At 45.8% G+C, this 17,062-nt stretch overlaps 1 protein-coding gene across 1 annotated transcript in view; it reads left to right on the top strand.

The window, feature by feature from the left end:
• Window positions 1–17,062, top strand: part of NLRC5 (NLR family CARD domain containing 5) — a 47,997-nt gene that overhangs the window by 9,411 nt on the left and 21,524 nt on the right. The window contains 17 exon segments of the mRNA XM_050903730.1: window positions 471–2,226; window positions 4,086–4,169; window positions 4,543–4,626; window positions 4,712–4,795; window positions 6,475–6,564; window positions 7,443–7,493; window positions 8,372–8,437; window positions 9,153–9,236; window positions 10,205–10,288; window positions 10,693–10,782; window positions 11,354–11,419; window positions 12,454–12,531; window positions 13,275–13,358; window positions 14,427–14,510; window positions 15,763–15,852; window positions 15,976–16,023; window positions 16,473–16,547. Coding sequence (XP_050759687.1) covers window positions 471–2,226; window positions 4,086–4,169; window positions 4,543–4,626; window positions 4,712–4,795; window positions 6,475–6,564; window positions 7,443–7,493; window positions 8,372–8,437; window positions 9,153–9,236; window positions 10,205–10,288; window positions 10,693–10,782; window positions 11,354–11,419; window positions 12,454–12,531; window positions 13,275–13,358; window positions 14,427–14,510; window positions 15,763–15,852; window positions 15,976–16,023; window positions 16,473–16,547 — 2,998 coding nt within the window.

Genomic DNA, 17,062 nt, shown 5'->3' with positions numbered 1-17,062 from the left:
GCTGAACGCCCTTACTTGTCGCCACTGTTCTCTCTTCAACAAAGAGATGCTGATACCATCAGGGATCTCAAATTCTCAAAGCAAAAGCTATGTCTGTTCCAAGGTGCAGATAGCTGAGCAAGCGTGGCACAAGGCCAGCATGGGGGAACAGGGAGCTAGTGAACAGGGAATTATATGCATAATACACCAATACCTAATTCTCATCCTAAAGAGATAATAAGATTTAGTTTTTATATAAAGCTGTTTCACCTTTTCCCTGAATTTTCTTCTTCTTCGCCCCCTGTGCAAAAACAGGAAAAATTCTGAGTTATTTTCATGTGTTCAAAATTTGTCATCTCTACCTAGCTCTGTGGAGCAGCCTCTGATCAGGGCCATTGTTTCTCTGTCTATAAGTGGTAGTATTTTGGATCTGTCACAGCTCAGAACTAACTTTTTCACCCTCGTACTCACTCTGTTGTCTTCTCTCTCAGATTCACCTGAAAAGTACCGGCATCTCCTCATTGATTCTATCCGCCAGAGATACGGAAGCAGGAGAGCAGCAGGAGCAGCAGCACAGGATCAAACGCAGCCACTGGCCTTCAACCAAGCCTTTGTCAACCTTGTCATTCGGCAGAGCAAAGCCTCCCGCTTAAAAGAGAGAACGGATAAACCCCGAGAGGATGTGGCAGGTGCTCCTGAAGCAGAAGAATGTGTGGATACAGCCGTGAAAGTGTCAGATCTGTTTTGTAGTGTGGTCCCATCGGGCACGACGAAGGTGATCTTCTTGTTTGGTAAACCAGGTACAGGCAAGACCATGCTAATGCACAGGATTTGTCAGAAATGGGCAGAAGGTGTCCTACCTCAGTTTCTCTTCACTTTCCTGTTTGAGTTTCGGCAGCTGAATTTATTAAAAAGAAAATTGACTCTGAAGGAGCTTTTGTTTGACCTGTTCCTTCAGCCAGAAGACAGCCCTGATGCAGTGTTCCAGTACCTCCTGGAAAATGCCTGGCGTACGCTGATCATCTTTGATGGGCTGGATGAGTTTGCAGCTAACATGGACATGTCAGCCTCTTCTAAGGGAGGCCCAACTCTTACCTCCCGTATGTCCATATCTGAGCTCTTTTTAGACCTCTGTCATGGGAAACTCCTGCCTGGTTGCACAGTGTTGGTCACCAGCCGGCCTAAGAGACTACCTGACTTCTTATTAAACACAGTAGATCTGCTAGCAGAAATTTGGGGATTTGACCATGAGAAGGTTGAGGAATACGTCAGCCACTATTTTCATCAGCATTCATTCAAAGAACAAGCCATTGCTCACCTGAAGAACAACACCAAGCTCCTCAGCATGTGCCTCATCCCTGCTCTGTGTTATGTTGTGTGCATCTGTTTGGAGTATTTGCTCCTTAAACATCAGATGAGTGTGGAGCTTCCTCAGACCATGACACAGTTTTATATCAAAATGCTTCTCATCTTCATAAACAAACAGCAGGGAGAGCACGCAGGTGGCGAGGAGACTCAGCTGAACTGTAACAGGAAGGCCATTTTGGGTCTGTGTGATCTTGCACTGAAAGGCCTGGAAGATAAGAAGCTTGTATTTTATGTTGGTGATATTCCAGAGCACGTGAAGGAATTTGCTTCCTTACATGGATTGCTGACTGTCTTTGAGGTGAAGACGAGTGGCACTTGCCCAGAGGCTGGCTATGCCTTTGTGCACTTGAGCTTGCAGGAGTTTTTTGCAGCACTGTGTCTTATGGTAAGTAAGAAGGTGGACAAGAACTACCTGAAGAAGAAGTTCTCTTTGAAGTCAAAGTGGACTTTAAAGAATGAGGCGAAGACCGAGTTCATGGAGAGTTTTCACATCTTTCTCTCAGGCTTGTCGTCAAAAGAATGTAGGACGTTTCTCATGCTGCTAGCTGAACAAGATGAAGCTTGGGTGCAGGATAAGCAGGAGGCAATCCTGCTGTCTCTCAAGAAACTGGCAGCCACTCATCTGACAGGGCCTAAGGTCATTGAGCTCTGCCATTGCACATTTGAAACGCAAGACCTCGAAGTAACCCAGCATATTGGGAGCCTGCTGAATTTCAAATACGAGTTTAAAAACTTTAGACTGACACCTCTGGACATGTCAGCTTTGGTTTTTGTCATAAACTCGGGCCACGATTTGGCTCATTTGGATTTTGCAGGATGTCCCATGGACAATGACTGTTTGGAGATTCTGGCCGGCTGTAAAAATGTAGAGCGCTTGAGGTAAACACACTGAGAGCTATGAGCTGGTGGGTGGAGAGAAAGGCTAAGGGGCTGGAAGGGCAAGCCTAGGATTTGTTTTAGAGGGGAGAGAAAGAAGATGTGAGAAACTTTGATCTGAACAGCATAACTTTGATACTGAAGACATTTATGAAGTAACGAATTTATGAGTGATTGAAGGATATTAAGGTGATAAATCCATTCTGGCTGTATTTTTTGTATGGTTCTTTGTTTTGATTAAAACAATCAAACAACAGGGTAGTTAGTGTAGTAGATAAGAGAGAAAATGATAGGCATTTCTTGACAATACAAAGCAAATGAGAACGTTGTGATCTAAGTGAAATCGCCATAAACCAGATGAACAGGAGGTGACAACTACACTCTCAGGTGCTGTCTGTCAGTGCTTTGCTGTAATGCTGGAAGGACTTTTCAAGGAGGATCTCTTGGGATCCTGTTGTGGAACAGGTCTCGTTCTGTATTTCTGTGAATGACTTAGAGGAATATGTGTAGAGTTTGCCAATGTGGAGAAGACGGGGAGCAGCCAGGGTGAGAATTACCTTGACCTGAAGGGAATGATGTTTTCTGCTGTGAAGCAGAGGAGCAGAAACAGAGACGTGAAAACTGCTATTCCTGGATATTGATATCATTGTAAAAAGGACAATAATCGATTGTTCTCTGCCTCCATTAAGAAGAATAGGAATACCATATAATTTACTGTTAGAAAAGCTTTTTGGTGATACATCCTAACTCTAAGTTGCTAATGCAGGCACAGGGCAGTGCACTGAGTCCTCTGCTTTTAAAGAGCAGATTAGGCAGATGCCCGAGGATGGTTGGGCTGTTCCCTTGCATTAGGAGAACAGGGGATTTTGGGGGGTTCTTCCTCAGCTCATACACACTCAAGTCCATGCCTGCTTTCTTTTATGGTCCACAGGATACTAGTACTCCGAGTACTGTCTCTTGGAAGGGTGGGCAAAGGGCAGTGGGACCCCAAGCATTTCAGCTGCATGTTGCTTGTACAGAACCTGGCTAAAGAAGCAGCATCGCCTCAGTCATGTTCCTAATGACCGTGGGTCACGTCTGTCATGCCACTGCACCTCTGCAGCTTATTCCTGACTCCCTCTGGTTTAGGGGAGGGTGGCAGAGGCACTTAGGGCAACAGGGCCATAGGTGGGTTTCTGCTCTTACGGCCCCCAAACACGCTGTGGGAGACATGCAACCCAGGGTGCTTTGTCCCAGTACGTCCCGTAATCAGTACATACTGCAACTGATTCAAAGGAGAGCTTGTGTGCCTGAAAGCTTACCTGTTTGTCTGTTTTGGTTTTTTTTTTCCCAACACCACCAGTTCCTTCTATAAAAGAGGTACTTTCTGTAAAAATCTTATGTCTTTTATATTTTGGACAACGCTGGCTACTCTACCACCCAAATTTAAAGTATCTGGCCTGAAATCAACCCTCTCGTAACTCAGCAGCTCATCACACGGGAGCTGTTAGACACTCTCTGTTTGTATGAGTTTGGTTTGCCCCTGTGTGGCCTCCCTTGTCTCCAGGGTCCTGACTCTGGTGGGACATGCAATAGGGCTGACTCTTCATCTGTGGCAGCACTCACACATGGTGTCACTGTACCAAAAGGCAGAAGCCGTCTCTTGAGGTATTTGCAGTTGATGTGCAAGTTTAATGTGTTTGGTTTTTTTTTTTAAACAGACGTTTGGAAAGATAAAGATGCTGCAAAAAAGGGTGTGATACAATGGCTGTTAAGAAAGAAATTCAATGCTTTTTTTTAAATTGTGTTTTAACCTGCTCTGTGGGCTAACTTATTTTGGGTTTTGGTGTGTTTATGTTTTTTCCCTTTTCTTCATGTTTTAGCTTTCGTAGCAGGAGATGTGGCGATGACTTTGCTGCTGCTCTTTCAAAGAGCTTACGAGGAATGGGGAGCCTGAAGAAACTAGAGTAAGTCTTTGCTTCTAAGGTCAGAGCCTTCTCTCTTTCTGTCTGTCCTCTGTTTCTATCTTGCAGTTTAATTACATTGGCTCACTCAAGGCTGATCTGCTCTGTGCAGCACTGTATAGAGAGTAACGCAGTGCTGTGCAGAGCAGCACGGATATGTGTGGCTCTTGTTTTATGCTGGTATCAGAGGAGTATTGCATTGCCCTGATTGAAAAGGAGTATAAAGTTGGTTGCAGGTGGCAGAGTCAGGCCACCTCCTTCTCTGTTGGTATGCTGGGAGTGCGGCACAGGCACACATCTGAGACAGGCTTGCCAGGCGCTGCACGGGATGCTAGTCCTCCCTCTGCTTGGTTGGAATGATTCTTTCTTTTTCCAGGTTGACAGGCGGAAGCATCACAGCTGAGGGGATGACTGACTTGGTCCAGGCTTCATCACAGTGCCTCCAGCTTGAGGAAATAAAGTGAGTGTGTTGTGGCAATGACCCTCAAATCAACTGCTCATTCCTTGGGGGCCTGGGGTACTAGTGAGAATGAATCTGTGTGCAGCTTGCAGGACAATCGGATACGGGATCTGGAGGTGAAGAGGGTGATGGACCTGTTTTCCAGAATGGAAAAGCTGAAGAAAATAGAGTGAGTAAAAATGGCTTAAACTATTAAAAATGCTAGCCACTACGAAGCCAAGCATAGCACCAGAGAGAATTTAAATCCTCATCAGGGCAGAGCTGCTGGATGTCTCTGTAAGGGGTGACACTCGCTCTTAGAGATGCCAGTGGGGGACATGTGGGGCACTAAGCTGAGGCACAGACATTTAAGTGCAAGCAGGGCTGTGCTGGAGGCCTGGCTCAGTTTGAAATAGACTCAGCCTCACAGTTCTTACCCACGTGTTTGTTTTAAAATAATCTCAAGGGAGTCCTGGCACCACTAACACCTCTCGAGGAATTACAATGCATGTGCTCAACTTGGTGCCTGGCATGACTTTTTCCTCTTCTGCCTCTCCCCCTTGGTCGGGCTCAGATTGAGATGCCTCACCTCTGCATAAGAGAGGATGACTCCATCCTGTCTTCCCAGACTTTTTGTTAGCCCTCTCCTCCTCTACTCCTCCTTCTAACACTGCTGTAACAGCACAGTGCTGAATGAGAGGGACTGACGGCTAGGAAAACTCCCAACATGGATCTGTGTCTTTTTAGGTGGAGAGAACCAGCCTGATTTGTGAAAGGATTTAAAGCCTTTGAAAAGCTAGCAGGGGCAGTTTAAGCAGCAGCAGGCAGAGCAGAGCTGCTGCAAGCGTTGGAGTCTCAGTGTAGTTTGCGTTACAGGAGAGGGATGGCCACAAAGCTGTGCTGCCCCTGCAGGAAGTCAAAGCCCCAGCACTGCCTGCCTACCCCAGTTCAGAGGGAGTGACTCTGCCTGTAAAGGTCTTCCCCATACCCCAACGTGCAAGCAGGTGAATCCAAAATACCTGCAGTTATCGCTGGATCCCATCCAGGAATTAACTACTGGCTTTGCAGTATGATTAGAAGTGTTTAAAAGCATGGCAGAAAGAGGGAGGAAAGGGGGAATGTATCTGCTCCTCTGCTCTCCTGGGCACACCGGATAACAGCTTGTGGGAAATGCCAGCCTGTCCCCAGGGAAGCAGCTTATCATACGGAAAAGGTAGGAAGCCAGTGCAATTTGTAAGTGTCATTCCTTCACGCATTTCTATTACACACATACAGTGGTGTTGTCATGGGTGATTCCTTTGAGGCTCACAGGAACGGTGCACTGTGGCCCTGAGAACAAGCAGAGAATTTGTAGAAGCAAGACCTTATGTTTCATATTTAATGAGGTTCAACAAGTAATGAAATAGAATAAACATGCAATTAAAGAATAATTCCTCAGAGGTTGCTAGTATTGTGTCTTCGGGGATGTTTTAAATGTGAGGGTTTAGACCACACTACTTTAATATGCCATACTTAATTTGGATTTGTTATAGCAAGAGTTTAACTGCACTGTGGGTCAGTTGTGTAATCATACAGGTATAAAGTACATTCCTTACCTAACCCAAAAAATGTTAATGATTCTTCTGTTGCACACCGAGGAACTGTCTCTCATTCTAAGTTCATGGGAGCTATAGCTTGCAGAAAAGAACTATGATCTGATAGTGCTTTTGTTGGGTCCTAAATGCAAAATACTGACGTTTTGGAGAAATCCCCTAACTAAAAGAATGAGTGCTTCAGGGTGTTTGGGTGCAGAGCAGAGGGCATTTGTGTAACAAAAGAGCATGCTGTTGGGTCTAGCAGCTGAGGTTGTGTTCTTCCTCATGTTCACAGTCTGAGCAACAACGATCTTTCCTTGAATGCTGTTCTCCTTTTGGCAAAGGAAGTCATCGCGTGTCAAAATGCTACTGAACTGTGTGTCAGGTATCAATGCGTGAGAGCTGTTACAAAAGCAAATATGTTGTCTCTTTAGATGCTGACTTTAAAATGGACACTGTTTTACAGCTTAATTGTTGGCTAATCGAAGTCAACAAAAATTAATTTTAATCCTTTTTGTTTTCTGTTTGAAACAAAATTTGAGTTCATCATATTATGGACTTTCTCTTTGTATTTTTTTAATAGGTCATTTTATTCTTGGTCTGTAAATTGATTTGCAGGGTGTAATATTTCTTCTTATATAACAGAATTTAAACTTGCTTTTAAACTCTGCAATATATCAACCAGGAAATTCTTTACTAGCTAGCATAAATTTGCTATAAATCAGCTAAGTTTACTGAAAAGGTGTGGATTTAAGTAGCTCTAGCTCTATGTTCCTTTAAATTACAGGTTTTGGTGTTTTCATAGCTCCAGGATGACAGAGAAAGGGTAGAATTTTTAAATCCTAGCTCTCATGGTTGTCTTACGTTGTAAGCAGGCCAAATTAATCCCTGCTGTAACTCAAGGGAGGTCAAATTGCATACAGCTTTTTCTCATTTTTCTTGCTGGAATGGAGTTTCTACTGAACCTCTTTCCAAGAAACTGCTGGTCTTGCAAAAAAAAAAAAAAAAAAAATCTCAGCCCAATCTTCTTAACCGTGTTACTGTCTTGTCTGTACTGCAGCCCCAGTTCAACGTGCGGGGTGTCCTGCTGCCCTCTAGCCGCATGGCTGCTGGATTGCTCGCCTGTGGCGATGTGCTAGCATGGCAGATGTCAAGGCTCGCTTTAGCATCCAGGCAACAGCTTTGGTCCTTCCTGAGCACCTCTACTAAAGAAATGGCATCCTTCCACCTGTGCCTTAACATTGGCTTGGATCTCTTTTTCAGGAAGGACACCGTGATTATATATTTTTCTGGCCTGTCTGGGAAAGTTCCAAGGTGAGAAACTGCACTTGGGGTTGTGCTATATTCAGAGTTATGCCGATTCAAACCGTCAGCTTGGTGTCACTGTAACCCACTCCAGCAACAGAACTGGTTTCCTCTGCCCTTGCATCTGGCAGAGCTGGGTCCACCTGAGCAAAGAGACAGGTAACCAAAATAGCTGGTCTTTGCACAGACCTACCAGCCAGTTCCACAAAGGCAGCACCTTAGTGCCTGGGTAAGCTTGAAGTGCTGTGCTTCTGTTGCAAACCTGCTGAAAAACAGTTGAACGTGAGGATAAATGAAGGAAAAAACTTTGCTCCTTCTCTGGCTGGCTCCTGTGTTCTCCCTGCTTGTGCATACTTTTGAGGGAAGGGTTGACCTTAATTAAGAATCTACAAAACAATCTCTTGTTCCCTGATAGGGAATTCACTTTACCCTGTGTTGTGCAGTCCTCGAGGGACCTCACAGTATTTTGCATGTATGTGTAAACTGGCTCAGCTTGGCCCTGAGTCAGCTCAAAACTGCTCCTATTCAGATGCCTGAACAGTCATCTTGTGCTGTTGTAGGCAGCCTGGCGCAGGTTTATGTTTATCCCTTCCTGTGGTGGCACAAGCCCACGTGAAGGCAAAACGCCCTGCATCTTAGTAGTGCCTTTGAATTGGGGCTCAGTTATCAAGTTGATTCAAATAGACAGTGAAATCCTGTGTGGACACCCTCTGTGCTCCCATCTCCTGATGGAGGTCTTCTGGCTCTTGAAAATCACTTAACCTTGCATGGAAAGGTTGGACAGAACACAGACCTTGTGGTTTCTTCCAGAAAATACTAACCAACGCCCAAGTTGTCAGATATTTTGTGAAGGCATATTAAAGGCCAAATATTTTGCTTGTTTGCAGATCTTTGGATTTGAGGTGTGACGAGAATAAGGAACATGTAACTCCAACTAGATTTGTGAAGTTATGGTAAGAGAAGGCATTGAAATTCCTGCTGGTGAATGTGATTTGCAGATGACGGGTACTACAGAAGGACAAGAATAGCAGCTGTGTTGGTCCTTAAGGACAGAGGATATTACCACATACGAAAAGTCTGAAATAAACCTGAATTAGTAAATAAAATAACAATAGAAATCTGGATCTGGCCCAGCCAGTGGCTTTATTTCTTGTGTGTTGGGCTCTACAGCCCTAGAGAGGCAGAGTTCCCTTGATAATGCCCATCTTGCCATATGTTCTTATAGCTACCAAAGGCATGAGCCATATAGTGTTCTTTCTTGCCTGGGCTCCAGAAGAGAGTAGTGGCTTTCTCAAAGGAGGAGAACTCAGGCGTGTTATCTGAGCGCGTTAAAGCTGGGAAAAGGCCCTCCCTTACCTCCTTCTCTTTCTCTCACTACTCTGCACAACAGGAACAATTACATCCATCCCCTTCTCGTGGATGGCAGTGCCAGGTGGCTCTGACACAAGGCGTTGCACTTGCACAGCACTCTGCAAGTGCACCCCTCTGCACTCCTTTTGCAGCACCGGCTACAGAGAGACAGAGTGATATGCCCAGGATTGTGTGGCAGAGAGAGAGTAAAACCTCCCTCTCTTGGTGCTGCTTCTGTGTGCCCTCATTTGGAGAGGGACACCAGAAATGCCTGGACCCCACTGTCTCCTCACTGCTCATTATCCTTCCTGTTCGCAGCTTGCAAGATCGCAGCCTGTCTTCCCAACATGCAAAGGAGATCGTTGCCATTCTCCAGAGCTGTCCCTGTCTCTCCGAAGTGGAGTAAGTGCCTCCTTTCCTTCCTGTTGAGCGGCTGCCCGAAGGCGGGAAGCAGGGGATGTTACATGTAGAGGGCACTGAGACATGGGGCCTGACCCCAAGGAGGGTCCCAGCACTCTGTTATGTCTGGTGGGATCCTGGTTAGGGATTTTTGGTGAGGTTCAGCAGGAGATGAATGCTGCAGCCTCTGGCTCCCTGAGACTGTAACCAGAGATGTCGGTTACAGAGCAGACCCTGCTAACGAAGCAGTGCTGCGCGCTGGAGGCCGTATGGAGCTGTCCCAGAGGCACAGCTCCTCCAGCAAATCCTCTGAGCCAGTGAAGGGACACAGATTGCTTTTGAGTTGTCCCTTTTGTCTTCTAAAACCATCCAGCTCTGTTGGGAGAAGTGAGAGGAGGAAGGCAATAGGTCCACTTCATAACCTGCACATTGCAATGAGTATCATCTCTACCTTTCCTTATTTGCCTATATATGAGGCCACCTGGATTTGGCTGTAAAGCTCTCCTTCTAGCCTGTCTGCCCTGGAAAACACAGGAGTATCTGTTGCAAGACAGTTCAGTCCTGACTGTGTCTTGAATTTAGCTACACCTCAAATCGCAGTTTTCTAGCTCACTGATTTGAATTGGGACCTGGAGATCTTTGTCATCCAGTGTTTCCTTCCTTCCTTTCTTCCTTCCAGGAGGACAGTAAACACTCATTTGGTTTCTTTTTTGTACTCCCACTTAGGTTTTCTAAAGTAAAATGGTTTGGGGGTTAAAGCATGAATCACGTTGTCCTAGGGATAAAACTCTTTGTCTGAAGTTGCATGCAAAGATAGGCAGGTAAGATTGATCTGGGACAGAAGAACAGTCCAGGCAAAAAAACAATTGTAGGAAAAGGAAAGCAAGCAGATTTTGAGTGCTTTGTTGTTTATACTGTTCAAAACAGTCGCCACTAATGGAAACTAACTAACTAACTGGAAAATGCCTCAGTTTATCAGGTAACAAGCTTGGAGATGAAGGCTGCGGTCGCCTGCTGGAAAACCTCCCTTGGATATCAATTTCAAAGCAGCTGGAGTAAGTGTTGCCTTGTACAAAACCAAATTGCCCTCTCTTCTTGAGCCTGGCAAGGACCGTACAGAGATGCTGAGCAGGGATCCAGGAGGCAAAGGCCTCACCCAGACCTGTGCTACAGAAGCAGCTCTGAGCACTCTTAAGGAAGGATGAGACTCAGCCCATGAGACTGTTCAGGCTGAAGTTGGTCACTTGCTCAGAGCATCACGCACGGAAACTGGTCTAAATGCATCTGAAGTGCTGAAGTGCCCTTTCATTAAAACCCCTTCCTCAGGAGCAGTGGTCCTGTGTGTTTTCCACCGTGCCACTTCTGAAGTGAAATGGGTTCAAGCACGCAGCACACTGATGACCACTTCCGCTAGGACAGTCCTGTGTGACCAGCTAACTGCCTTTTTTATCTTTCTTAGTCTCAGTCAAAACTGCCTCTCTGTTAATGGCATTTGCAGTCTGTTGAAGTCAATAAATACCTGCCAGAAGATGATGGAGGTACAAGTCAGGTATGTAGGTCTTGAATCCCAATATACAAGCCTGAGAGTTAGGTTCTGAGATTTTTGTTGTCACCTCAGAAGTGGGGCGGGTGAAGAACATGTCCAAAGATGATTACTAACACTGACACTTGGTAATACATTGCTGTAAGCTGATTTTATCTGAGCCATCAACCAGAATTTGAGAAGGTACAGAACTGTGTGTCCTTTCACGCGTAGGGGCAGTTTTAAACTCTTACTGCTCTCTGCTCTGAGGAGTTTTGGACAGACTGGTGACATCTCCTAGAGTGGAACTTGAAGTTCTCTCCTATTACTTTCCCTTGGAAACCCCCTGCAGTTCAAGTGTAACAATTTTGTCTGCACTTTCTCTAATGGTTCAGAGAAACTGGGTCGTCTGATATTGCATGGTTTGATCCAACCAGGATTTAAAACTAAAGGAGATTATTTTTTGCTTGCTTTGGGAGTGTTTTAAGTGGTTGGTGTCACCAAAGAGTTTTGCAGAGCAAAATCAAGCATTCTTAAAACAAGAAGTCCTGTAAATAACCAAAATATGACATAGATTGATTCCTTCTCTTCTTCCCAGCCTTTGTCGGGAGACTGCAGTCCTGAAGTTTGCAGAAGACAGAGAGTTTGCTTCCCTTCCTCCTAGGTCTGTGCACACAAATTGTGTTTTCTCAGCATCTCATTTAGTTCTTACAACCCGTTTAGGTACCAAGGGTAACACTTTATCTCACAGCAGTTCTTGCCCCCCCTCCCCTCTGAATCTAAATGTAGCACTTGCTCCTGGTTTTCTTAGCCACTTTGGAAGTTGTCCACTGCCTTCTATAGTGTTTGATTACGTTTTATGTCTCTGGGGGACATTTCAACCCACAGCATCCTAAGCAAAGCAGGCTGCTTAATGACAGCTGCGCTCTCTGATAATAGTGAAAAGTAAAAAAACAAGTGAACCCCACGCCTCCAAACCAAATTCCAAAAAGATTCACAGATCCCTGCATGTTTAAAACCATCTAGTTCACTACACTATGCATTCTGGATCATGGCACTCCTAAGTCAAAGTAAATTTGGAGTTTTGTTTTTCCCCCAGAAAATTATGGGTCAAACCAGCTCAACCCAAATGTTTTGTTTGAGAAATGGTTTCCTGTTGCTCCTGGAGCTGTAGGTTCATTTATTTATGCCCTTGTTCTCCATGGACTGAGCCCACTGTAAAATAACATTTCCCACGGTACACCTGCATCCCACCTCTTGGCCAGGGAGGAACAGCAGGGCTATCGTGGGATGCAACCCAGTTGTTGTGGCTATGCTTGAAAGAGAGTGACAGCCTGAGACGCATGATCTGTGACTCCTTTAAGGTGCCAGGTGGCATTTCAAACTCAGATATTTTAGGATTTGGATGTTCCATTTATTTATGAATAGTCAGTTTTTTGCACAGACGTGGACTCTTTTCACAAACCACGTTTAGGCAAAAGCTGAATTCTCCATCAAACCGTAGCTTAGATGAGAAATCTGTCTTTTCCCCTTCTCCCCAGTTGCCTGCATGCTCAAGTATTTGGTTAACCACTGAAAGAAAGAAGAGCTTGCTATTGGCAAGATATGGGTGTGGGCTAGAGCCAGGGTAGCCCCAAGGACCTGCCAAATTGCTAAAGCTTAAATGTTTTACCCTTGTCTGGTTTTGTGCTCACTTAGGGAAGAGCCTGTGTTCTCTACTGGTGACCAACAATATGGAGAGGAAAACCAGACACCTACTGCCCCCCGAAAAATAAGGTACCATGGCGAATTTTCATTGTATTTCATGCATGTCCTATCTCTGGATCCTATAGCTGATGTAACCTGCATCTCCAAGTTTGAATGGTGAATCGCAAGAGAGCTGGTAAAGGCCCCTTCAGTCAGTCATTTGTCACTGTGTTCACATTCCCAGCTTGCAGCACTAGAAGCTCTGTGCTTAGCGTCTGTGGTCTTCTACAGGAGTCAGAATAGATTGTGGGTTGTGTGTATCAGTCACAGAACTGGCGTGGTGATTGTGCGGTTACTGCATCAGCTCCCATGTGCGAGCTGGGGGAGCTGGCGGTGACAGAGCTTGTGATGTTGGGGGGGGGCTTCTCTACTGATACTTGGAGAAATGCATCCTAAGCTGGACCCGCGTTCAGATGCATATCAGATCACGCTCTTACTCCAGCACAGAGTGTGCCTGTCTGTTTTGTAGGCTGCATTGAGGAAGGAAGAAGTTTTGCCTAAAGCTACCTAACCAGAACCATGGGCACCTGGTTCTTTGTTGTGCCACAAGTTTTGTTTACCTTGTCTCTTTATTCTCTGTTTGCAGACGAGAGCTGAAAGTACAGATTATCAGTTGTTGCAGACAGGAAAAAAAAAAAAAGCAAGATATTTCAAGGGGATTTTTTATTTCATTATTGTCTCCTCATTTATTCTCTGGTTTTCTGAAGGAGTGAAGTTTACAATCTTGTTTGCAATCCTGCACACCTGGACTGTTGATTTCTCTTTCCCCCTAGACTGACAGACAGTCGTTTTCAAGCCAGTGACCTGGAGAAGCTGTGTGCAGTCCTGAAGGAATGTAGCAGCATCTCCGAGCTGGAGTGAGTCCTTCTTAACACTTACGATCTTTATCTGCAGTTCTTTGGGATATTGAGAAGATGCCACTTGTTTGATCTGCAGTGTTGTATGGAGAATGTGGTAGAGACGTAGCCTTATGACAGGCATAGCTTTACATGGGCTAGTATCCTTTGCCAAGGAGACATACAGTTCTAGTGCTCTCTTAGGGCAAAGGTTGCAGGACGTAAAGCCACAAAGGGGCTGTTTGATCACTTACCCTGATTTCAGGTATTACAAAAGCTGTAAAACCTTGCCCTGTCATCTTTGCCTTTGGGCCATTTGGGAGCAAAGCTGCAGAGGCTGAGGAATCCCACCCAAATCGAGAGTGGGAGCCTGTGTTTTTGCTGGTGATTCCACATATGGTGTGCAAGGACCTTCAGCACCAAAGCACTTTCTTCTGTTTGTTAGTGCTGTGGGGGGGAGTCATCCTGTTTGCTAACACCAAGAGGCGAGCAGACCCAGCCCTGACAGAAAGGCTAGCCAACACCCCCCACCACATCTAGGTTTTGAGGACAGACCAAGGGCCAGCCCAAGTGTGTAGTATATGTACCACCACTCGAGGGCTGGCTATTCCCTTAGGCCTGGCAGCCTGTGGAAGAAATTTTGAGCCTTTGCTCCTCTTAAGCAATCATGTCCCTTGATCTCACATGGGCCATAGCCCATTGTAGTCCTTAGGCTCTAATATCAGAGCCTAATATCCTCCAGGACTAACCCGGGGCTCCTCTGTTGGGCCTCTCCAGGTTGATCATTTCTCAGAGCTGTGGACTTCTGGTCCCTGGTGACTGCATTAAAAAGCACTGTCACTCCAGAGGGGTCACTTGGTGGACATGAGAAAAGGATGAGCCCTGAACTAGGTTTTTGGCTGTCTTGTGTTGGTTAATTCCAGTCTCTGGTTTCCCTGTAGGCTTTAGTCGTCAGTGGAGAGGGGCAGTGCATGTGTTGTTTTGATTAGGGTGCCTGTGTTCTGCTTTCAGAGCTCTTGTTACTAAGAGCTGATTGTGCCTATTGTTTTTTTTTTCTATGAAAATTAAATGCCTTTCTTTAAATCCTAGCCTATCAAATAATTATCTGGGAGACGAGGGACTTCTGCAGCTGTTTCAGTTCCTCCCGAATTTGAAAATGTTAAGTTCTCTCAAGTGAGTAGCTCCTGTTTCTCCTTACTCATGGATGGGTTTTCGTGGGAGTATTGGTTGTGGAAGCACAGTCTGCGTTTGGGAAGGGCTCTTCAGGATCAAGTGCAGTTATATTCTGTGTCTGTTGAGGGTAGGTCCACTGTGCTGTCTGGTCTGTCCCCACCTCTAGTCCAGAACAGACTGACTCCACTTGAAGCTTGACGGAGATCAGTGCCTGAGAGCCATTGCGCTCCGTCCTCCATGAAGGAGAAGGGTGGTCTTGTGTGCAGGTGTGGCACCTGGTTTCTAAAACAGGCTGAGGTCTTTAGCAGGCCACTGAATTTTTCCTCTCCCAGTTCCTCGTAGGGAGGGAGAGCAGTTCTTCCTCTCCTGAGGTGGGCACCTTTGGAAGATAAATGCTGGGGAGCTCCAGCTTCAGCAGTGGAGTCTGAATTCAGCCACAGTGGTGGCTTATGTTTACCTGGGTGTTTTATCTGGCACTCCCATTGCAAGTGCACTGTACAGGACTGTGGCTTAAGGAGTATAGCACCATTCTGCTTTATTGAAAGAGATATTTATTGTTCCTGTTTGATTAATTGAACTGTTCTCAAGCCAAGACTGTTCCCGTTACTGACAGTCTGCAGCTTCTCTTCACATCAGTGCAATGAAACACACTGCTGTTGTTTATCTGGGTTTTTTTCCCAGCATCAAGCACACTGTCCATGGTTGCACTAGACAATGTGATAGACCTAATAGACCTGAGCATGATCTTAATTAGTGTGGATTTTGTACTGCCACAACTGCACTTAGAGCCAAAGAGTTGTTTTTGCCTTGCATCAGTGTCTTGAAATACAAGGAATTCCATTTAACCATAAGAAAAAACTTGTGTGGTGAGGATGGTCCATCACTAGAACAGGTTGCCCAGACAGATTGTGGATTCTCTATCTTTGGAGATGTTAAAAACCCAGCTGGACAATGTCCTGAGCAGTCTGCTCTGGTCTAACCCTCCTCTGAGCAGGGGAGTTTGACTAGATCATCTCCAGAGGTCCATTCCAGCCTCAATTATTCTGTGATTCTCTGAACTCTAAAAGTGAGGCATGAATTTAAAAAACACTGGAGTGGGTTGTGTTTGCAGAACTGTAGTTAGAAACACGGGCAGAAGGTGGCAAAGAAGCAGTCTCAGAGTGCTGGACAAGGATCACTGTTATCGAGTGATGCACTGTAAATTGCTAATAGTTTTGCTTGCAACAGCTGATTGCATTTCTTCTTCCTGTAGGCTTAATGACAACCAGATCTCCCTGAACTCTGTGTTTTTCTTAGCTCAGTCCTTATCTACATTGGAACACATTAAAACAATGAACCTCAGGTATGACCAGGAGTATTTTTCCTATTTTTTGCTATTTAAAACCTCAAACTGTGGTTTTTGAGGAGTGATGCAGGAGCACGTGTCTTCAAACTCCATCCTAATTATGTTCTTTTCTGGTTACAGCTTAGGACACACGCAGGTGGTTCATCTAACCTTTTGGGAAAGAATCAGGTAAAGTCATACCCGCTCATCTGTCTAAGCCTTTCAGACTCCTCCTTATGTAATCTTAAATAGATGGTGATGTGTGAGTCCCTGAAGGGTGCCAATAAAAGAGCCGTTTGCCTCCAAACTCCAGTCAGGGTGGTGGAAGCAGGGTGAGCTGTTTCATGGCTGATTGATTGACAGTGGCTTGAGGGTACGGAGCAGACGGCAGTATCCAGCTGCTGATCGGGGCTGCAGTCATCTCCCTCCTGGGCCAGGGTAGAACACATGCCCAAAGCGCTGAGTGGATGCAGAACTCTCTGGAGGCTGGAAGAGGGATAAGACCCTTTTTCTTCTGGGGATGACGTGAACCTAATTCTGGGCAGGTGGTGAGAGAAGGCAGACTGGAGCATGAGGAGTCAGCTACGCGGGGGAAATAACATCAGCACAACTCATGGGGTAAACTGTTCTTTCCCCAGGGTCAGAAGTACCAGCAGATGGAGAAGCAGTTTCCTGGCGCATCCCAAGCATGAAGCAAAAGGACGGTGCTTTCGGTATGGCAGCCCCAGCTTCCTTTTGTCACCCGGGAGAGTAGGGAGAGATGGCTGTGGGGGTCTGTATCTGTAGCGTAATGTGTGGAACAGACCCATCCCTCCAGCTGTGTCTCCTCAGGGAGCTGTCTTGTGCCCTGCCTGCCTTCTGGGGCAGACTCAGCTCTTTTGGAAAGCAGACGTTTCTTTCCTCTGCTTGTATCCCATCATGACTGATTCCCCATGAGACACCTCTGGAAAAGGTGCATCTTTAATGTATCTCTCTTCCATCTTCTTCCCTGCTGAAACTGGTCAGGGAGGCCAGTCCCCAAAATAGCACTTCGTTACAAGGGAGAAGGTCTTGGCTGGTGTAATTTGGTAAAGCCTTAGAGATTGGGCCAGCTGGCATCAACGCAGGCCAACAGGTATTTGTGCTTTGCGGTCACTGGAGGGACACAGTGATATGCCAGAGGTGGCTGGATGAATAATACACCTTCTTGGGATAGACTTGGGATGTCCGCTGCTACAGGCGTATATAT

This window comes from Gymnogyps californianus, chromosome 12, assembly GCF_018139145.2.
Source record: "Gymnogyps californianus isolate 813 chromosome 12, ASM1813914v2, whole genome shotgun sequence".
In the NCBI taxonomy this organism is placed as follows: domain Eukaryota; kingdom Metazoa; phylum Chordata; class Aves; order Accipitriformes; family Cathartidae; genus Gymnogyps; species Gymnogyps californianus.
The sequence above is the reverse complement of the archived record's forward strand: the minus strand, read 5'-3'. Positions and strand labels throughout refer to the sequence as shown.